The sequence below is a fragment of the Lithobates pipiens genome, unplaced genomic scaffold, assembly GCF_037356315.1.
Source record: "Lithobates pipiens isolate NorthernLeopardFrog02 unplaced genomic scaffold, aLitPip1_a1.2 Scaffold_35, whole genome shotgun sequence".
Lineage (NCBI taxonomy): Eukaryota > Metazoa > Chordata > Amphibia > Anura > Ranidae > Lithobates > Lithobates pipiens.
Window position 1 is genome coordinate 12697894 of NW_027507811.1, and position 23753 is coordinate 12721646.

The following is a 23753-nucleotide window of genomic DNA, read 5'->3' on the forward strand; positions in this document are numbered from 1 at the left end:
GATGTTATACAAGGGAAAGACAAGAAGTTCTTGAAAAGAAAAGAATGAGGTGCAGAGAAAACGTCGCTGGATTACACAGAGGAGGTAATAAGATCTTATTTTCTATTTACACCCAGTAATCCCCCCGTCATGTCCGTCCTCTTCCTCCATAGTCACTGTGACGTCTTTTATCTCCAACATTCACTACTACAGACATATCACATCCTGTATATTGGAGTTATATTATAATATGTGTCCAGATACATCCTAAATATAGAAGCATTTATCCAAATGTCCATCCAGAGCCTCTGGTTTATAGACCGGATACATCCTAAATATAGAACCATTTATCCAACTGTCCATCCAGAGCCTCTGGTTTATAGACCGGATACATCCTAAATATAGAACCATTTATACAAATCACATGACCACATAGATAAGGACCACCGTCAAGTGAATGTAAATATATTACGGAAATTGTAACTGAATGCTCTGCACACCAATATACACTTTTTTTTCTATATTTCAGGAATTTTGAAAATCTTGCAATACATGTTCAAGCTGACAACTTTATCAAAATAATTCCTCTCTGGATTGTTTAATTGTGTACAGGATACAGGAAGTAGTGAAGAGGAAATCTGCCCAGCTGAAGAATATCTGCCAGCCCCATGATCCACCTTTAGAAGGACACAAGGATCTCTACAAGGACATCATGATGGACAATCAGCCGCCCCTCACATCACCGGGTAAGAGGAGACTTTATTGTAAAGGAGAGAGCAGTACGGAGGCTCCACCTAGATCCCCCATCATCTGATAAACACATAGAAACAATGTATTCAGTCAGTGTGTGTGTTTCCTACAGATGGATCCAGTAATGGGAACCCACCAGAGAGATGTCCCCGTCCTCTGTATTCCCGGGATTCTACACAGGAAGGTCACACCATCCCCCACCATCATCAGGTAGATGAGGAACAATCACTGATAGTATCATTAGGATCTGTACATTATCTGCATTGTTACCATTGATGTCATTTTTATTATATATTCAGAGTGAATACCTGAGAGATTCTAAAGTTGAGGTTAAAGAAGAGATAAAAGAGGAGGATGATGAGGATGGGGTGATGGAGGAGTTTCCAAAAGGACACAAAGATCTGTACCAGGACACCATGGTGGAGTCATCCAGCTACAGAAACCCACCAGAGAGATGTCCCCGTACTCTGTATTCCCGGGATCCCACACAGGAAGGTCTCACCATCCCCCACCATCATCAGGTAGATGAGGAACAATTATTGGTAGTTATGATTTATACACTATCATGTTTGTTACAATGATTTTTTATTTTTTTTATATATTCAGAGTGGAAACATCGGGGATAATAATATTGATGTTAAAGAAGAGTATAAAGAGGAGGATGAGGAGTATGGAGTGATGAAGGAGCGTTCAGGAGGACACAAGGATGTCACAATGGAGTCGCCTAATACCAGGAACCCACCAGAGAGATGTCCCCGTCCTCTGCATTCCCAGAATTCCACACAGGAAGGTCACACCATCCCCCACCATCATCAGGTAGGTGGAATTGAAGTATCTACAGCCTCAAAATGAGTCCAAACTGTATGAGATCATCATCTCCGAGGTCTTTGGATTTTAGTGCTTTTGTTTTGAGGGTGTTCCTTTTTACCAATCTCATGATTTTAGGATAAGGAATTCATGAATATGAAAGCTGAGATGAAGACGGAAGAAGAAGAGACGTGTGTGACGGGTGATCAGCGATGTACAGAGGAGGACGAGGTTATGGACACCATTAAAAAGGAGGAATCTTCTCTGTATATCAGCTCAGGTGAGGAATGAGCAGAAACTGATCACATTTTACTTCTACAAGTTTGAGGCCACAAATGTCGCTATAATCCAAAGCCATCCTTCTTGAGAACCAGTTGGCATCCAAGCATTGACTTGGAAGGATCTGCAGGCAGTATAACTCTTTAAGAAGTCTCAGACTCAAAGTCCAATATAGTTCATTATAGTCTGGCACAACACAAGGGATGTTTTTCTCGCCCTTTCCAAGTGTAAAGACAATGACATTCTAAGACTGACTTTCGAGAAGTAGAATAAAATTAGAGAACTGTACTATTTATAGTAGTGACACACTGACGGAGTGGATTATGAGGGTAGGTTTGCCACCTGTCCGGGATTCACCCGGACAGTCCGCGTTTTGAATCATGTGCCACGTTATTCAGCCTGGGCTGTGGCTCCCCAGAATTTCCACGTGTTCTTTCCACTCTTGAAGCATTTGCGCTCTCGTAGTGTAGCATGTTCACTATCTCTGACCATATGCTGTAGCAGATCCACAATCTCTGAAAGTTTTCTTTAGTAATAATTGAACCAAACATGCAACCCTTTAGTGATATCAGAAGACGCCCCCCCCCCCCCCCCCCCCACACTGCTGTCCATCATATGAACGGTATATCTTCGTTCTGCAGTATATTGCCATTGTTTCATGAAATTAGGTAAGGGAAGGTCCATCACTATTCTGAACAATAACAATGTCATCAACACACAACTACCGTTGCCTCAATACAAGGAGTTAAAAAAAAAAAAAAAAACATAACGTATTTTAAAAATTTCATTCCAACAGATGGACAGTATTTTTCAAAGGCCAATCCATTGGAGAAACATCCTATTACATCTCCAGGTTGCACTGCAGAAGATGGTGACATTGCACAACACCCTCCAAAAGTTCATTACTGGGTGGTAAAACCAAGGGATCCTTCTAATCCTAAGGCATCTTCTGGTAAACCCCATACTATGACTTCAGATGTCCATCTAAGATCAATGGATCCTTCTAATCCTGAGGAACCTTCTGATCAATCCCATACTATGACTTCAGATGTCCATCTAAGACCAATGGATCCTTCTAAACCTGAGGAACCTTCTGCTCAATCCTATACTATGACTTCAAACATCCATCGAAGTTCTCACAGTGCTGACGGATCAACAGATCCATCCAATCTCCATAAATCTTCTTCAAGCCATGAGGGAGCTCAAACAGGAGAGAGCTCATTGTCATGTTTGGTGTGTGGGAAACTGTTCGCCAAGCCAAGAGCACTTCAAGCACACCAGAAAGCTCACAAGGCTAGGCCTCCATACTTATGTTTAGACTGTGGAAAGTTGTTTGCTAAGAAGCAGAGACTTGTTGTACACCAGAGAATGCACACGGGTGAGCGTCCCTTTCCCTGCACAGAGTGCGGGAGAAGTTTTTCTGAGAAACAAAACCTTCTTATACACCAGAGAATTCACACTGGCGAGCGCCCCTTTTGCTGTTCGGAGTGCGGAAAAACCTTTTCTGAGAAAGGAAGCCTTCACAAACACCAAAGAAGTCACACCGGCGAGCGACCCTATACGTGTTCCGATTGCGGGAAATGTTTTTCTGTTAAAAAATTACTGCTTACACACCAGAGAATTCATACAGGCGAGCGCCCCTTTTCTTGTCCGGAGTGCGGAAAACATTTTTCTGACTATGGAAACCTTCGCAAACACCAGAGAATTCATACCGGCGAGCGTCCCTTTTCTTGCTTGCAGTGCGGAAAATGTTTTGCTGAACAAGGGAACCTTCGAAAACACGAAAAGAAATCACACTCGTGAGCGTTCATTTTCATGTTTGGAGTGTGGAAAAAAGTATTAGAGAATTCAGATTGTCCTTATTTATGTTCCATAAGAAACTTCGCTACCAAATGTACGGACACGTGACTTGATTTTTTCATCACAATGATGGCGGTAAAATATAGAGGACTACAAAGAAAAGAAGATGGTGGTGGGCTAATGTGGGCACTACGCATGCCCGGGTGGGGGGCTCTTTTCTATCAGCAGTGAGCATGCTTGTCAGGTTTTTAATTGTTACTTTAGAAATAATGTAAAAAAATAAATCCGTGAAAAACTCCAATGAAATTAATTCGGCCAATTGGCTAAAATACCGACCCTTCTACTTGTAATAAAGATTTGTGATTGAGTCTAATATGTTGTATTTCAATGTTATTTTTTATTTTTTTACATTCTTAAATTTACCATTTATAAATAATAAAACTCTATCAAATTATTGTTTTTCTTAAAAAACATTTTATTGTGTGAAGTTGGAGTGAGGTAATCATCGATATAACCCTTACAGAAGAATAGACCACAAAGCAGCCGGCAAAATGATAAAACATAATGTAGATTGCAGCATTTACTGTATATATCACAAGGTGGTGAAGTTATACCTCCCAACCATCCCGGATTCTGCTGGATTGTCCATGGATATCAACAAAATTCCAGCTTCCCAAAGTCTCGGAAGCCCAGAGCCGCAATGGGCTCAGGAACTTGGCTACAATAATGTATCACTCAGGGGTGCCCTGCCTACTTTTACCTGCTTCCTGTGATCGAGCATTTGCTGTGCCTGGCTTTATGATCCAGTATTAACCTGAAGGACCAGCTGCCCTCATGTTCTGGTTTCTATCCGCAGAAGTCCCACTTCTACAGCACTACTTGTCTCCAGAACAGTTGACAATACCTGCTTCTTTGGACTCGGCATCCCCTGTTTACCATCCTCAGGGGGGTGGAGCCCTTAGCCACAAGAAGAGCCCTCTTGTCATTTTGACCTCAAGACCAGGTATGTGGCAACCTGTTGTGTCCCCAACAAATGAGGAGGAGATACTGTACACCATATGAAAGGTCCATCTCCATTCCTCAATATAACGTCATGTTCCCAACAAATGAGGTGGAGATACTGTACACCATATGAAAGGTCCATCTCCATTCCTCAATATAACGTCATGTTCCCAACAAATGAGGAGGAGATACTGTACACCATATGAAAGGTCCATCTCCATTCCTCAATATAACGTCATGTTCCCAACAAATGAGGTGGAGATACTGTACACCATATCAAAGGTCCATCTCCATTCCTCAATATAATGTCATGTTCCTAACAAATGAGGAGGAGATACTGTACATCATATGAAAGGTCCATCTCCATTCCTCATTATAACGTCATGTTCCCAACAAATGAGGAGGAGATACTGTACACCATATGAAAGGTCCATCTCCATTCCTCATTATAACGTCATGTTCCCAACAAATGAGGTGGAGATACTGTACACCATATCAAAGGTCCATCTCCATTCCTCAATATAACGTCATGTTCCCAACAAATGAGGAGGAGATACTGTACACCATATGAAAGGTCCATCTTCATTCCTCAATATAACGTCATGTTCCCAACAAATGAGGAGGAGATACTGTACACCATATGAAAGGTCCATCTCCATTCCTCAATATAACGTCATGTTCCCAACAAATGAGGAGGAGATACTGTACACCATATGAAAGGTCCATCTCCATTCCTCAATATAATGTCATGTTCCCAACAAATGAGGAGGAGATACTGTACACCATATGAAAGGTTCATCTCCATTCCTCAATATAACGTCATGTTCCCAACAAATGAGGAGGAGATACTGTACACCATATGAAAGGTCCATCTTCATTCCTCAATATAACATCATGTTCCCAACAAATGAGGAGGAGATACTGTACACCATATGAAAGGTCCATCTCCATTCCTCAATATAATGTCATGTTCCCAACAAATGAGGAGGAGATACTGTACACCATATGAAAGGTCCACCTCCATTCCTCAATATAATGTCATGTTCCCAACAAATGAGGAGGAGATACTGTACACCATATGAAAGGTCCATCTCCATTCCTCAATATAACGTCATGTTCCCAACAAATGAGGAGGAGATACTGTACACCATATGAAAGGTCCATCTCCATTCCTCAATATAACGTCATGTTCCCAACAAATGAGGAGGAGATACTGTACACCATATGAAAGGTCCATCTCCATTCCTCAATATAATGTCATGTTCCCAACAAATGAGGAGGAGATACTGTACACCATATGAAAGGTCCATCTCCATTCCTCAATATAACGTCATGTTCCCAACAAATGAGGAGGAGATACTGTACACCATATGAAAGGTCCATCTCCATTCCTCAATATAACGTCATGTTCCCAACAAATGAGGAGGAGATACTGTACATCATATGAAAGGTCCATCTCCATTCCTCAAGATAACGTCTTGTTCCCAACAAATGAGGAGGAGATACTGTACACCATATGAAAGGTCCATCTTCATTCCTCAATATAACATCATGTTCCCAACAAATGAGGAGGAGATACTGTACACCATATGAAAGGTCCATCTCCATTCCTCAATATAATGTCATGTTCCCAACAAATGAGGAGGAGATACTGTACACCATATGAAAGGTCCACCTCCATTCCTCAATATAACGTCATGTTCCCAACAAATGAGGAGGAGATACTGTACACCATATGAAAGGTCCACCTCCATTCCTCAATATAACGTCATGTTCTCAACAAATGAGGAGATACTGTACACCATATGAAAGGTCCATCTCCATTCCTTAGTATAACGTCATGTTCCCAACAAATGAGGAGGAGATACTGTACACCATTTTACAGATCTATAGCGATCTGCATCTAGGCCTTCCAAAAGATCAAATTATAATTTTTCATTATAATGCTGTGATTTGATAACCACCCTGTCTTTACTTACTAAATGTATTAACTGACCTGTGATGCAGTATGTGGGTTATGCCCTTTTCCATTATGGCTGCTGTGCCCTCTGCACTTCGTGATAAGGTCATTAAGTGTGACCTGCTTATTACATGGCATTCTTTGGTAAACCCTTTTGTAGAGAACATGGACAGAGAGATATAAGAAAGTCAATCTCTTTTCACAGAAAGTGAATATGGCATCCCCGCACCAAAACATGCTACAAGGACTGCAAAAATGTTCCTGTTTGAAGAACCCATAAAGTTTCATGGTTTACTGGAGGTTACTCATTCCTACTATTCTATACATGGACATTCAAATACAATACCATGTACATTATTATGCTAACTAACACATTGTCCCATTTGGGACTGCACCAGTTATTCAAAAGACTCAACTGAGTGAAAGGACTGGCACATAATAGAGATTCAAGGGATGGATGTTCCATGATCTTCTCCCGTTATCCATTTTAAAGTTAGTTGTTGTGGTCCCGGGTTCCAGACTCCGGGCTTTATCTCTGTAGCTGTATGGCCACCTGATTGATTTTACATGATTCTCGCTGCTGTCCCATTCTATGGCACTTCCCTTTTGTGGTCCCTGGACTCCCATGGGGACCCAGGACCACAGTAAATAAATTTAAGATGGGGAGCAGGAGAAGATCATGGAGCACATCCATCCCATCGATCTCCTCAGTAGAAGTGTGAACCAGAAGAGTCGCACCCTCAGGGCTTCAGGTGACATCACATGAACTTCATGTCGTTGGGTTCCAAGTGCCGATGATGCTACTGTAATGAATCCACCACTAGACAAGGTGCTCCAGGAAGTATGGAAATATGGTCATCCAGGAAGCGCTTTGACCAAAGGTAGAGGCAAAGCTGCCCACCAACAGCTCCACCTTGGCGTTTCTCTAACTTAGCTCTGACCACTTCTGGATCAAAGCTATCAACGCTCTTGGGTTGGGTCAGCTGGAGCAAAGGGCAGGAAACTCTTGGATTGTGTTAGCTGGAGCAAAGGGCAGGAAACTCTTGGGTTGGGTCAGCTGGAGCAAAGGGCAGGAAACTCTTTGGGTTGGGTCAGCTGGAGCAAAGGGCAGGAAACTCTTGGGTTGGGTCAGCTGGAGCAAAGGGCAGGAAACTCTTGGGTTGGGTCAGCTGGAGCAAAGGGCAGGAAACTCTTGGGTTGGGTCAGCTGGAGCAAAGGTTAGGAAACTCTTGGATTGGGTCAGCTGGAGCAAAGGGCAGGAAACTCTTGGGTTGGGTCAGCTGGAGCAAAGGGCAGGAAACTCTTGGGTTGGGTCAGCTGGAGCAAAGGGCAGGAAACTCTTGGGTTGGGTCAGCTGGAGAAAAGGGCAGGAAACTCTTGGGTTGGGTCAGCTGGAGCAAAGGTTAGGAAACTCTTGGATTGGGTCAGCTGGAGCAAAGGGCAGGAAACTCTTGGATTGGGTCAGCTGGAGCAAAGGGCAGGAAACTCTTGGATTGGGTCAGCTGGAGCAAAGGGCAGGAAACTCTTGGATTGGGTCAGCTGGAGCAAAGGGCAGGAAACTCTTGGATTGGGTCAGCTGGAGCAAAGGGCAGGAAACTCTTGGGTTGGGTCAGCTGGAGCAAAGGTTAGGAAACTCTTGGATTGGGTCAGCTGGAGCAAAGGGCAGGAAACTCTTGGATTGGGTCAGCTGGAGCAAAGGGCAGTAAACTCTTGGGTTGGGTCAGCTGGAGCAAAGGGCAGGAAGGACAATAGGAGTCCAACAGAGCCCTGATGTCTCCATAGAAGAGTAGAGGTGAGACAGAGAGCATTATCTAAATGCAAATATATTTCTAACCAAAAATTAAGATTTTTTTTTTTCATTGTGTTTTTATTATGTGCCGGGGTTGTATGTTCTTTGTTGTTTTAGTTATTGTCTGTATGAAAAAATAATAATAAAAAGATGAAGTGATTAAAAAAGAAAATGTACCATTTGCAACAATCTTAATTGTTATGTTCTCTTTCGATAAAAAAAAAAAAAAATTATGGATAAAAAAAAAAGAAAATTAGATTTTAATGAGTGTATGAAAGATAAAAAAAAACAATGCTCTCAAACCAAAACATATCAGGGGCCTGCAGGGGACATAAATAAAGAGATAAAATATTTTATGATTGATTTAGTTTTAGCTGAAGTATAATGTGTGCGTGTGTTACAACGTATGAAATATAACTGAAGGACGACCTACCGGGCAGAGGGCAAAATTCTTAACACATAATGTAGAATGCCGTTATTAAAAACACCACAAGATGGCGATATCACTTATTGCACGTGGGAATGCTCAGACAGGAAGTGATGTAAGAAAAATACAGGAAGTGATGTGAGAAAAAGACAGGAAGTCATGTAGGAAAAAGACAGGAAGTGATGTAAGAAAAAGACAGGAAGTGATGTGTGAAAAAAAGACAGGAAGTGATATAAGAAAAAGACAGGAAGTGAAGTGAGAAAAAAAAAGACAAGAAGTGGTATAAGAAAAAGACAGGAAGTGATGTGAGACAAAAAAGACAGGAAGTGATGTAAGATAAGGACAGGAAGTAATGAGAGAAAAAGACAAGTGATGTAAGAAAAAGACAGAAAGTGATGTGAGGAAAAAAAAGACAGGAAGTGATATAAGAAAAAGACAGGAGTGATGTAAGAAAAAGAAAGGAAGTAATGTGAGAAAAAAAAGACAGGAGGTGATATAAGAAAAAGACAAGGCGATATATAAGGGAAAAAACAGGAAGTTCATTCAGAAGAACAGAGGTGGAGAGGAGACATCGCTGGAGAACACAGAGGAGGTAATAAAGATATTATTTTATGTTTACGCCCAGTAACCCCCCATCATGTCCGTCCTCTTCCTCCATAGTCACCGTGATGTCTTTTATCTCCAACATCAATTATATATGATAGAAAAGAAGTCACCTGAGAGTTAATCCCAAAAAACACCCTACCACATCCCATAAGTACAAATATGTGGAGAGGAATGCCCTAGGGATTGTGCAGGTAGGGGTAAAGAGTATAGGGATAGCTAAAAAAAAATACCAAAGTGTAAAAAAGATACAAGTTTTAATGAAGTACAAAATATACAATATACAAATAGCGCACCTAAAAACAATGGATAGGACACGTGGTACATATAGAGTTGCTAGTTTTTGGAACACACAAAGACTCTAACCGTGGAGTCGCATTGGGAAGTGTGATCACCAAAGATCCCAACACATTTCGGAAAAAACACGGGGACTTCCTCAGGGGTTAAACAGAAGCAAACTGCTCTATGTTGATTAAAAAGAAAGATTTTTTTAAAGTATATAAACAATATAAGAAAATATGTAGATATGTATAATACAGTGATTAATGTAACATAACAGAGCACATCAAATCACTGAACGAAAAGAGTACTCACAATTTCAATGTCCTTTTAAATTGTAGTGCACAACCCTCATTACAGAGAGGTGGGACCTTGGCCCTTAAGAGCCATTGTGTTGCACAATGGTGCTATTAAAGACCAAAGGGATGGGGCTAGACGGGATATTTGTCCAGCCTCTATGTTGGTAAGAAGAGGGAAATACCCCCCTGTTAGAACATTCACAGTTTGGTATAGGTGAGTAGGCTGGGGTATGTAGTGTCTCCACCGTCAAGCAGTGTACCAAAGCTCACAAGGATCACCCAGAGAAATAAGGAAACACTGATCTGGCACAGAAAAAAGATATACATGACCAGATATCATATTTACACTAAAATGCAATAAAAATATATATATATCATTTGAAAAAAAAAAGAATAATAATTTTTCTCCTTTAAGAACATTGGGCAGAAGTGACGTTTGACGTCGCTTCTGCCAGTAAATGCTATGGAGCTGAGCAGGCGGCCATCTTCCCTTCACTGGGCATCCCCGGGAAAGGACGCAATTGCCTTCCAGTAAGTGACGGAGACCCCCCTCCGGAGACAGATGGTGGCTGTTTATGAGCATTGAGATAAATACGTTTTCATTTATAATTATGTGTAGAGAAGACGACAATTATCACATTATTCCACCAGAGGCTCTGGATGTAGAGTTGGATAAATGGTTCTATATTTAGGATGTATCCGGTCTATAAACCAGAGGCTCTGGATGGACAGTTGGATAAATGGTTCTATATTTAGGATGTATCCGGTCTATAAACCAGAGGCTCTGGATGGACAGTTTGATAAATGGTTCTATATTTAGGATGTATCCGGTCTATAAACCAGGGGCTCTGGATGGACAGTTGGATAAATGGTTCTATATTTATGATGTATCTGGTCTATAAACCAGAGGCTCTGGATGGACAGTTGGATAAATGGTTCTATATTTAGGATGTATCCGGTCTATAAACCAGAGGTTCTGGATGGACAGTTTGGGTAAATGGTTCTATATATCCGGTCTATAAACCAGAGGCTCTGGATGGACAGTTGGATAAATGGTTCTATATTTAGGATGTATCCGGTCTATAAACCAGAGGCTCTGGATGGACAGTTGGATAAATGGTTCTATATTTAGGATGTATCCGGTCTATAAACCAGAGGCTCTGGATGGACAGTTGGATAAATGGTTCTATATTTAGGCTGTATCCGGTCTATAAACCAGAGGCTCTGGATGGACAGTTGGATAAATGGTTCTATATTTAGGCTGTATCCGGTCTATAAACCAGAGGCTCTGGATGGACAGTTGGATAAATGGTTCTATATTTAGGCTGTATCCGGTCTATAAACCAGAGGCTCTGGATGGACAGTTGGATAAATGGTTCTATATTTAGGATGTATCCGGTCTATAAACCAGAGGCTCTGGATGGACAGTTGGATAAATGGTTCTATATTTAGGATGTATCCGGTCTATAAACCAGAGGCTCTGGATGGACAGTTGGATAAATGGTTCTATATTTAGGATGTATCCGGTCTATAAACCAGAGGCTCTGGATGGACAGTTGGATAAATGGTTCTATATTTAGGCTGTATCCGGTCTATAAACCAGAGGCTCTGGAGGGACAGTTGGATAAATGGCTCTATATTTAGGATGGATCCGGTCTATAAACCAGAGGCTCTGGATGGACAGTTGGATAAATGGCTCTATATTTAGGATGTATCCGGTCTATAAACCAGAGGCTCTGGATGGACAGTTGGATAAATGGTTTTATATTTAGGATGTATCCGGTCTATAAACCAGAGGCTCTGGATGGACAGTTGGATAAATGGTTCTATATTTAGGATGTATCCGGTCTATAAACCAGAGGCTCTGGATGGACAGTTGGATAAATGGTTCTATATTTAGGATGTATCCGGTCTATAAACCAGAGGCTCTGGATGGACAGTTGGATAAATGGTTCTATATTTAGGATGTATCCGGTCTATAAACCAGAGGCTCTGGATGGACAGTTGGATAAATGGTTCTATATTTAGGATGTATCCGGTCTATAAACCAGAGGCTCTGGATGGACAGTTGGATAAATGGTTCTATATTTAGGCTGTATCCGGTCTATAAACCAGAGGCTCTGGAGGGACAGTTGGATAAATGGCTCTATATTTAGGATGGATCCGGTCTATAAACCAGAGGCTCTGGATGGACAGTTGGATAAATGGCTCTATATTTAGGATGTATCCGGTCTATAAACCAGAGGCTCTGGATGGACAGTTGGATAAATGGTTTTATATTTAGGATGTATCCGGTCTATAAACCAGAGGCTCTGGATGGACAGTTGGATAAATGGTTCTATATTTAGGATGTATCCGGTCTATAAACCAGAGGCTCTGGATGGACAGCTGGGTTAATTGTCTCTATATATCCGGTCTATAAACCAGAGGCTCTGGATGGACAGTTGGATAAATGGTTCTATATTTAGGATGTATCCGGTCTATAAACCAGAGGCTCTGGATGGACAGTTGGATAAATGGTTCTATATTTAGGATGTATCCGGTCTATAAACCAGAGGCTCTGGATGGACAGTTGGATAAATGGTTCTATATTTAGGCTGTATCCGGTCTATAAACCAGAGGCTCTGGATGGACAGTTGGATAAATGGTTCTATATTTAGGCTGTATCCGGTCTATAAACCAGAGGCTCTGGATGGACAGTTGGATAAATGGTTTTATATTTAGGATGTATCCGGTCTATAAACCAGAGGCTCTGGATGGACAGTTGGATAAATGGTTCTATATTTAGGATGTATCCGGTCTATAAACCAGAGGCTCTGGATGGACAGTTGGATAAATGGTTCTATATTTAGGATGTATCCGGTCTATAAACCAGAGGCTCTGGATGGACAGTTGGATAAATGGTTCTATATTTAGGCTGTATCCGGTCTATAAACCAGAGGCTCTGGATGGACAGTTGGATAAATGGTTTTATATTTAGGATGTATCCGGTCTATAAACCAGAGGCTCTGGATGGACAGTTGGATAAATGGTTCTATATTTAGGATGTATCCGGTCTATAAACCAGAGGCTCTGGATGGACAGTTGGATAAATGGTTCTATATTTAGGATGTATCCGGTCTATAAACCAGAGGCTCTGGATGGACAGTTGGATAAATGGTTCTATATTTAGGATGTATCCGGTCTATAAACCAGAGGCTCTGGATGGACAGTTGGATAAATGGTTCTATATTTATAATACTTATATTCCCTTTTTATATCTTTTACTCCATACCGTTACGCTCTATTTTTCACATATAGTCCACCCCTCATTCCCCTATTTCAGCCGTCTTAGAGCCTTAGTGTGTATTATATGATACAATTGATAGACATATATGTTTACCATTAGATGTGTACACAAACCTACATGTGTATAGCTTTTTTCTGTACCAGATTGGTGTTTCCCTATTTCTGTGGGCGATCCTTGTTACACTGCTTGACGGTAGAGACACTACATACCCCAGCCTACTCACCTATACCAAACTGTGAATGTTCTAACACAGGGATCTTTCCCTCTTCTTACCAACATAGAGGCTGGACAAGTATCCTGTCTAGCCCCATCCCTTTGGTCTTTAATAGCACCATTGTGCAACACAACGGCCCTTGAGGCCCGAGGTCCCACCTATCTGTAATGAGGGTTGTGCACTACAATTCAAAAGGACATTGAAATTGTGATTACTGTTTTCTTTCAATGATTTGATACGCTCTGTTATGTTACATTAATCACTGTATTATACATATCTACATATTTTCTCATATTGTTTATATACTTAAAAAAATCTTTCTTTTTAATAGACATAGAACAGTTTGCTTCTGTTTAACCCCTGAGGAAGCCCTCCCTCCCCCCCTTTTTTTTCCGAAACATGTTGGGATCTTTGGTGATCACACTTCCCAATGCGACTCCACGGTTAGTCTTTGTGTGTTCCAAAAACTAGCAAATCTATATGTACCATGGGTCCTATCCATTGTTTTTAGGTGCGTTATTTGTATATTTTGTACTTCAAGGTACAAAATACAGGGTGATTATCAAATCACTACATTAAAAATTATAATTTGATCTTTTGGAAGTCCTAGGTGCATATCGCTATAGATCTGTCAAATGGTGTACAGTATCTCCTCCTCATTTGTTGGGAACATGACGTTATATTGAGGAATGGAGCTGGACCTTTCATATGGTGTACAGTATCTCCTCCTCATTTGTTGGGAACATGACGTTATATTGAGGAATGGAGATGGACCTTTCATATGGTGTACAGTATCTCCTCCTCATTTGTTGGGAACATGACGTTATATTGAGGAATGGAGATGAACCTTTCATATGGTGTACAGTATCTCCTCCTCATTTGTTGGGAACATGACGTTATATTGAGGAATGGAGATGGACCTTTCATATGGTGTACAGTATCTCCTCCTCATTTGTTGGGAACATGACGTTATATTGAGGAATGGAGATGGACCTTTCATATGGTGTACAGTATCTCCTCCTCATTTGTTGGGAATATGACGTTATATTGAGGAATGGAGATGGACCTTTCATATGATGTACAGTATCTCCTCCTCATTTGTTGGGAACATGATGTTATATTGAGGAATGGAGATGGACCTTTCATATGGTGTACAGTATCTCCTCCTCATTTGTTGGGAACATGACATTATATTGAGGAATGGAGATGGACCTTTCATATGATGTACAGTATCTCCTCCTCATTTGTTGGGAACATGACATTATATTGAGGAATGGAGATGGACCTTTCATATGGTGTACAGTATCTCCTCCTCATTTGTTGGGAACATGACATTATATTGAAGAATGGAGATGGACCTTTCATATGGTGTACAGTATCTCCTCCTCATTTGTTGGGAACATGACATTATATTGAGGAATGGAGATGGACCTTTCATATGATGTACAGTATCTCCTCCTCATTTGTTGGGAACATGATGTTATATTGAGGAATGGAGATGGACCTTTCATATGGTGTACAGTATCTCCTCCTCATTTGTTGGGAACATGACGTTATATTGAGGAATGGAGATGGACCTTTCATATGGTGTACAGTATCTCCTCCTCATTTGTTGGGAATATGACGTTATATTGAGGAATGGAGATGGACCTTTCATATGGTGTACAGTATCTCCTCCTCATTTGTTGGGAATATGACGTTATATTGAGGAATGGAGATGGACCTTTCATATGGTGTACAGTATCTCCTCCTCATTTGTTGGGAACATGACGTTATATTGAGGAATGGAGATGGACCTTTCATATGGTGTACAGTATCTCCTCCTCATTTGTTGGGAATATGACGTTATATTGAGGAATGGAGATGGACCTTTCATATGGTGTACAGTATCTCCTCCTCATTTTTTGGGGACACAAAATGTTGCCACATACCTGGTCTTGAGGTCAAAATGACAAGAGGGCTCTTCTTGTGGCTAAGTGCTCCACCCCCCCTGAGGATGGTAAACAGGGAATGCTGAGTCCAAAGAAGCAGGTATTGTCAGCTGTTCTGGAGATAAGTAGAGCTGTAGAAGTGGGACTTCTGCGGATAGAAACCAGAAGATGAGGGCAGCTGGTCCTTCAGGTGAATACTGGATCATAAAGCCAGGCACAGCAAAAGGTCAATCACAGGAAGCAGGTCAAAGCAGGCAGGGCACCCCTGAGTGATACATTATTGTAGCCAAGTTCCTGAGCCTGTTGCGGCTCTGGGCTTCCGAGACTTAGGGGATGTGGAATTTTGTTGCTATCCATGGACAGATCAGCAGAATCCGGGACGGTTGGGAGGGATAACATCACCACCTTGTGATATATACAGTAAATGCTGCAATCTACATTATGTTTCATCATTTTGCCGGCTGCTTTGTGGTCTATTCTTCTATAAGGGTTATATCGATGATTACCTCACATCAAATTCACACAATAATTTTTTTTTAAAGAAAAACAATAATTTGATATTGTTTTATTATTTATAAATGGTAAATGTAAGAATATAAATAAATAACATTGAAATACAGAATATTAGACTCAATCACAAATCTTTATTACAAGTAGAAGGGTCGGTATTTTAGCCAATTGGCAGAACTCTTTTCATTGGAGTTTTTCATGGATTTATTTTTTTACATTATTTCTAAAGTAGCAATAAAAACCTGACAAGCATGCTCACTGCCGATAGAAAAGAGCCCCCACCCGGGCATGCGTAGTGCCCACATTAGTCTGCCACCATCTTCTTTTCCTTGTAGTCCTCTATATTTTACCGCCATCATTGTGATTAAAAAAATCAAGTCACGTGTCCGTACATTTGGTACCGAAGTTTTTTATGGAACATAAATAAGGACGATCACCTGGGGGAATTCTCTGGTGTATAAAAAGAGGTTCTTTCTTGGAAAAAAAAAACATTTCCTACACTCCGAACATGAAAATGAACGCTCACGAGTGTGATTTCTTTTCGTGTTGTCGAAGGTTCCCTTGTTCAGCAAAACACTTTCCGCACTGCAAGCATGAAAAGGGACGCTCGCCGGTATGAATTCTCTGGTGTTTACGAAGGTTTCCATAGTCAGAAAAACTTTTTCCGCACTCCGGACAAGAAAAGGGGCGCTCGCCTGTATGAATTCTCTGGTGTGTAAGCAGACATTTTTTAACCGAAAAACATTTCCCGCAGTCGGAACATGTATAGGGTCGCTCGCCAGTGTGAATTCTTTGGTGTTTGTGAAGGCTTCCTTTCTCAGAAAAAGTTTTTCCGCACTCTGAACAGCAAAAGGGGCGCTCGCCAGTGTGAATTCTCTGGTGTATAAGAAGGTTTTGTTTCTCAGAAAAACTTCTCCCGCACTCTGTGCAGGGAAAGGGACGCTCACCCGTGTGCATTCTCTGGTGTACAACAAGTCTCTGTTTGTTAGCAAACAACTTTCCACAGTCTAAACATAAGTTTGGAGGCCTAGCCTTGTGAGCTTTCTGGTGTGCTTGAAGTGCTCTTGGCTTAGTGAACAGTTTTCCGCACACCAAACATGACAATGAACTCCCTCCTGTGTCAGCTCCCTCATGACTTGAAGATTTCTGGAGATTAGATGAATCTGTTGATCCGTTTGAAGTCATAGTATAGGATTGATCAGAAGGTTCCTCAGATTTAGAAGGATCCATTGATCGTAGATGGACATCTGAAGTCATAGTATAGGATTGATCAGAAGGTTCCTCAGATTTAGAAGGACCCATTGATCGTAGATGGACATCTGAAGTCATAGTATAGGATTGATCAGAAGGTTCCTCAGGATTAGGAGGATCCATTGATCTTAGATGGACATCTGAAGTCACAGTATGGAATTTATCAGAATATTCATCCAGTTTAGAAGGATCCACTGATCTTAGATGGACATCTGAAGTCATAGTACGGGATTTGCCAGAAGATGCCTCAGGATTAGAAGGATCCATTGGTTTTACCACCCAGTAAAGAACTTTTGGAGGGTGTTGTGCAATGTCACCATCTTCTGCAGTGCAACCTGGAGATGTAATAGGATGTTCCTCCAATGGATTGGCCTTTGAAAAATACTGTCCATCTGTTGGAATGACATTTTTAAAATACATTATGTTTTTTTTTTTTAACTCCTTGTATTGAGGCAACGGTAGTTGTGTGTTGATGACATTGTTATGGTTCAGAATAGTGATGGACCTTCCCTTACCTAATTTCATGAAACAATGGCAATATACTGAAGAACGAAGATATACCGTTCATATGATGGACAGCAGTGGGGGGGGGGGGGGGGCGTCTTCTGATATCACTAAAGGGATGCATGTTTGGATCAATTATTACTAAAGAAAACTTTCAGAGATTGTGGATCTGCTACAGAATATGGTCAGAGATAGTGAATATGCTATACTATGAGAGCGCAAATGCTACCAGAGTGGAAAGAACACGTGGAAATTCTGGGGAGCCACAGCCCAGGCTGAAAAACGTGGCACATGATTCAAAACCCGGACTGTCCAGGGTGAATCCCGGACAGGTGGCAAACCTACCCTCAGAATCCACCCCATCATTGTGTCACTACTATAAATAGTACAGTCCTCTAATTTTATTCTACTTCTCGAGAGTCAGTCTTAGAATGTCATTGTCTTTACAAGTGGAAAGGCCGAGAAAAACATCCCTTGTGTTGTGCCAGACTATAATGAACTATATTGGACTTTGAGTCTGAGACTTCTTGGAGAGTTAAACTGAATGTGGATCTTGCCAAGTCAACACTTTGGATTGCCAACTGGTTCTCAAGAAGGATGGCTTTGGATTATACCGACATTTGTGGCCTGAAACTTGTAGAAGTAAAATGTGATCAGTTTCTGCTCATTCCTCACCTGAGCTGATATACAGAGAAGATTCCTCCTTTTTAATGGTATCCATAACCTCGTCCTCCTCTGTACATCGCTGATCACCCGTCACATACGTCTCTTCTTCTTCCTTCTTCATCTCAGCTTTCATATTTATATATTCCTTATCCTAAAATCATGAAATTGGTAAAAAATGAACACCCTCAAAACAAAAAGCAGTAAAATCCAAAGACCTCGGAGATGATGATCTCATACAGTTTGGACTCATTTTGAGGCTGTAGATACTTCAATTCCACCTACCTGATGATGGTGGGGGATGGTGTGACCTTCCTGTGTGGAATTCTGGGAATGCAGAGGACGGTGACATCTCTCTGGTGGGTTCCTGCTACTAGGAGACTCAATTATGACATCCTTGTGTCCTCCTGAACGCTCCTTCATCACTCCATACTCCTCATCCTCCTCTTTATACTCTTCTTTAACATCAATATTATCCCCGATGTTTCCACTCTGAATATATAAAAAAAAAATCATTGTAACAAATAGGATTGTGTATAAATCATAACTACCAATAATTGTTCCTCACCTACCTGATGATGGTGGGGGATGGTGTGACCTTCCTGTGTGGAATCCCGGGAATACAGAGGACGGGGACATCTCTCTGGTGGGTTCCCATTACTGGATCCATCTGTAGGAAACACACACACTGACTGAATACATTGTTTCTATGTGTTTATCAGATGATGGGGGATCTAGGTGGAGCCTCCGTACTGCTCTCTCCTTTACAATAAAGTCTCCTCTTACCCGGTGATGTGAGGGGCGGCTGATTGTCCATCATGACGTCCTTGTTGAGACCCTTGTGTCCTTCTAAAGGTAGATTTCCTCTTCACTACTTCCTTTATCCTGTACACAATTAAACAATCCAGAGAGGAATTATTTTGATACAGTTGTCAGCTTGAACGTATATTGCAAGAATTTCAAAATTCATAAAATATAGAAAAAAAAGTGTATATTAGTGTGCAGAGCATTCAGTTACAATTTCCGTAATATCTTTACATTCACTTGATGGTGGTCTTTGTCTGTCATGTGATTTGGATAAATGTTTCTATATTTAGGATGTATCTGGTCTATAAACCAGAGGCTCTGGATGGACAGTTGGATGAATGGCTCTATATTTAGGATGTATCCGGTCTATAAACCAGAGGCTCTGGATGGACAGTTGGATAAATGGCTCTATATTTAGGATGTATCTGGTCTATAAACCAGAGGCTCTGGATGGACAGTTGGATAAATGGTTCTATATTTAGGATGTATCCGGTCTATAAACCAGAGGCTCTGGATGGACAGTTGGATAAATGGTTCTATATTTAGGATGTATCTGGACACATATAAAATAACTCCAATATACAGGATGTGATATGTCTGTAATAGTGAATGTTAGAGATAAATTACATCACAGTGACTATGGAGGAAGAGGACGGACATGACGGGGGGGTTACTGGGTATATATATAAAATAAGATCTTATTACCTCCTCTGTGTAATCCGGTGATGTCTCCTCTCCACCTCGTTCTTCTGTCACCCGGGACTTCCTGTCTTTTCCCTTAGATAATGTGTTCGTTTTCACCTTACATCATTTCCTGTTCCTGTTTTACATCACTTCCTGTTCCTATTTTAAATCACTTCCTGTTCCTACTTTACATCACTTCCTGTCTGAGCGTTCCACTCACAGTAATTGATACCGCCATCTTGTGGTGACCTCAATAGCTGCATTCTACTTTATGTTGTAAGATTTTGCCCTCTGCCCTCTTGCTCACTTTTCGGTTATATTTCACACATTGGGGGGTTCATTTACTAAAACTGGAGAGTGCAAAATCTGGTGCATCTCGGCACAGAAACCAATCAGATTCCATGGGGTTGTTTTCTTTGTAAAACCTTAATTGATTGCACAGGCCTGGTCCTTTTAGTGGTTAAAAAAAACTTTCATAGCTGTTAACCAGTACAAACAGCATATTAGTTACAGAGGTACACACGTGAACAGCATCTATCGGCAAGGTCATATATAGATGTATTCGATCTACAAAGCAAAAAACATAAACCGAAAAGAAAAACAAAACAACACCTAATTTGTCAAATTACAATAATTGTGAGGTTAGTGGAAAAAAATAAAAATAATAATAAATAAACAAGTCCATTGTATATTGAAGAAGACATCAGTCTTATATATCCTATAAAAGAGAAACACAGGAATCACAATGACGCTCACATTTCCCTTAAGGGCCGGTTCACACAGCGAGGCGATGCGAGGCGACACGGCTCGCCTCGCCTCGCTCCGGCAAGTCGCCCCCGTTCTGTACAATGGAACCGTTCTGAGAGGAGCGACTCGAGTCGCTCCGACTCAGAAAAAAGGTTCCTGTACTACTTCTGGGCGACTTCGGGGGGGCGACTTGCATTGACTTCTATACAGAAGTCCTCTGCAAGTCGCCGCTGAGGTCCCCGCAGGTCGCGGCGAGGTAAGTCGGAGACGCCTCGCCGCGCCTCGCTGTGTGAACCGGCCCTAACCCCTAATGTCTCCATGGGAGTCTGATGGACCTGCTGATGTCTCCATGGGAGTCTGATGGACCTGCTGATGTCTGCATAGAAGTCTGATGGACCCCTGATGCCTCCACAAGAGTCTGATGGACCCCTGATGTCTCCATTCGAGTCTGATGGACCCCTAATGTCTCCATTTGAGTCTGATGGACCCGCTGATGTCTCTAGGAGAGTCTGATGGACCTGCTGATGTCTGCATAGGAGTCTGATGGACCCCTGATGCCTCCACAAGAGTCTGATGGACCCCTGATGTCTCCATTCGAGTCTGATGGACCCCTAATGTCTCCATTTGAGTCTGATGGACCCGCTGATGTCTCTAGGAGAGTCTGATGGACCCGTTGATGTCTCTAGGGGAGTCTGATGGACCTGCTGATGTCTGCATAGGAGTCTGATGGACCCCTGATGCCTCTACAAGAGTCTGATGGACTCCTAATGTCTCCATTTGAGTCTGATGGACAGGCTGATGTCTCTAGGGGAGTCTGATGGACCCCTGGTGTCTGCATAGGAGTCTAATGGAACCCTGATGTCTCCACAGGAGTCTGATGGACCCCTGATGCCTCCACAAGAGTCTGATGGACCCCTGATGCCTCCACAGGAGTCTGGTAGACCCCTGCTGTCTCCACAGGAGTCTGGTAGACCCCTGCGGTCTCCACAGGAGACTGATGGACTCCTGATGTCTCCACAGGAGTCTGATGGACCCCTGCTGTCTCCATGGGAATATGATGGACCCCTAATGTCTCCATGGGAGTCTGATGGACCCCTGATGCCTCCACAGTAGTCTGGTAGACCGCTGCTGTCTCCATGGGAATATGATGGACCCCTAATGTCTCTATGGGAGTCTGATAGACCCAATGATGTCTCCAGGGGAGTCTGATGGACCCCTGGTGTCTGCATAGGTGTCTAATGGAACTCTGATGTCTCTACCGGAGTCTGATGGACCCTTGATGCCTCTACAGGAGTCTGCTGGACCCCTGCTGTCTTCATAGGTGTCTGATGGACCCCTGATATCTACATAAGACTCTGATGGACCCCTGATATCTCCACAAGAGTCCCATGGAGCCCTGATGTCTCCACAAGAGTCTGATGGACCCCTGATGTCTCCACAAGAGTCTGATGGACTCCTGATGTCTCCACAAGAGTCAGATGGACCCCTGATGTCTCCACAAGAGTCCGATGGACCCCTGATGTCTCCACAAAAGTCTGGTGGACCCCTGATGTCTCCACAGGAGTCTGATGGACCCGCTGATGTCTCCAGGGGAGTCTGATGGACCCCTGATGTCTCTGTTGGAGTCTAATAGACCCCTGATTTCTCCATAGAAATGTAATGCACCCCGATGTCTCCACAGAAGTCTTATATACCTCTGATGTCTCCATAAAGAGAACCTGTCACCTGCCCCTGCACATGGAGGCTTGTTGGTGATAATGTGATAGCCAAGTAAAACTAAAAATTTGCGCTCCCTCATCGCCCCAACCGCACACGTGTGCACAAACACCAGCACATGGTGTGCATGTGTAGTTAACAGTAATTGGGCTACACATATGAGGTATCATCACAGACATCAGAGTGAGAGGAATAATTCTAGGTCCCTCATTTGTAGACAACATTTTACGTATTGTGAATTTTTGCCAGTTAACAGACGCACACGGTTTTTAGTGCTGACTTGTTTGACTTATTTGACTTGTTTTATAATTATTATTTTTTACAGACAAATCAGGAATTATGTTTGTGATTGTGTGCTCTAAAATCTTGTTTGGTGTATTCCTTACTGAAAATATCGATCTAATAAACAGTTAAGCAAATAATGTGCAAAATAACAATTTTCAACCGCCATCTTCTTATTCTACAAGGCCTCTTCCAAGATAACGTGGAAAAAAAAATATCTGTAGGGCCAAAACACATCATGTGTCTGCAGAGGGACTAAAAATAGAGACACCAATTATTTATTATTGTTTCAGTTTTAGGTGACGTATAATGTGTGTTTGTGTCGTAATGTATGAAATACAACTGAAGAATGAGCTACATAGGGCAAAATATAAAAACATAAAAGAGAATGCAGTTAATAAAATCACCACAAGATGGCGATACCACTTACTGCACGTAGAGCGCATAGACAGGAAGTGATGTAAAGTAGGAACAGGAAATGACGAAAGTCAAAGATAAGACGGTATATAAGGTAAAGACAGGAAGTTCTGGGAGAGAGAAGTACGAGGTGGAGAGGAGACATTGCTGGATCACACAGAGAAGGTAATAAGATCTTATTTTATATTTACACCCAGTAACCCCCCCGTCATGTCCGTCCTCTTCCTCCATAGTCACTGTGATGTCATTTATCTCCAAATCCACTACTACAGACATATCACATCCTGTATATTGGAGATATTTTATAATATGTGTCCAGATACATCCTAAATATAGAGCCATTTATCCAACTTTCCATCCAGAGCCTCTGGTTTATAGACCGGATACATCCTAAATATAGAACCATTTATCCAACTGTCCATCCAGAGCCTCTGGTTTATAGACCAGATACATCCTAAATATAGAACCATTTATCCAACTTTCCATCCAGAGCCTCTGGTTTATAGACCGGATACATCCTAAATATAGAGCCGTTTATCCAACTGTCCATCCAGAGCCTCTGGTTTATAGACCGGATACATCCTAAATATAGAACCGTTTATCCAGCTGTCTATCCAGAGCCTCTGGTTTATAGACTGGATACATCCTAAATATAGAACCGTTTATCCGACTGTCCATCCAGAGCCTCTGGTTTATAGACCGGATACATCCTAAATATAGAACCATTTATCCAGCTGTCCATCCAGAGCCTCTGGTTTATAGAC

General features: G+C 41.8%; 2 protein-coding genes across 3 annotated transcripts in view; one reads left to right on the forward strand and one right to left on the reverse strand.

Moving 5' to 3' along the window:
- LOC143955529 (uncharacterized) overlaps positions 1-23753 on the forward strand; it is a 171775-nt gene that overhangs the window by 141293 nt on the left and 6729 nt on the right. Inside the window, exons 6-8 of one of the 2 annotated variants that reach the window (XM_077465574.1) lie at positions 1336-1545; positions 1675-1816; positions 2612-3614. In XM_077465574.1, coding sequence (XP_077321700.1) covers positions 1336-1545; positions 1675-1816; positions 2612-3614 — 1355 coding nt within the window. Of the gene's footprint in view, positions 1-1335; positions 1546-1674; positions 1817-2611; positions 3615-9324; positions 9386-23753 lie in introns of those variants that run through there. The other variant, XM_077465573.1, reaches the window with a different exon arrangement.
- Positions 16033-19983, reverse strand: LOC143955716 (uncharacterized). Its single transcript, XM_077465833.1, is given in 7 exon segments — positions 16033-16457; positions 16459-17561; positions 18349-18490; positions 18622-18828; positions 18909-19006; positions 19123-19221; positions 19849-19983. Coding segments are annotated over 6 exon segments (1713 nt in total). The 5' UTR covers positions 19157-19221; positions 19849-19983; the 3' UTR covers positions 16033-16328.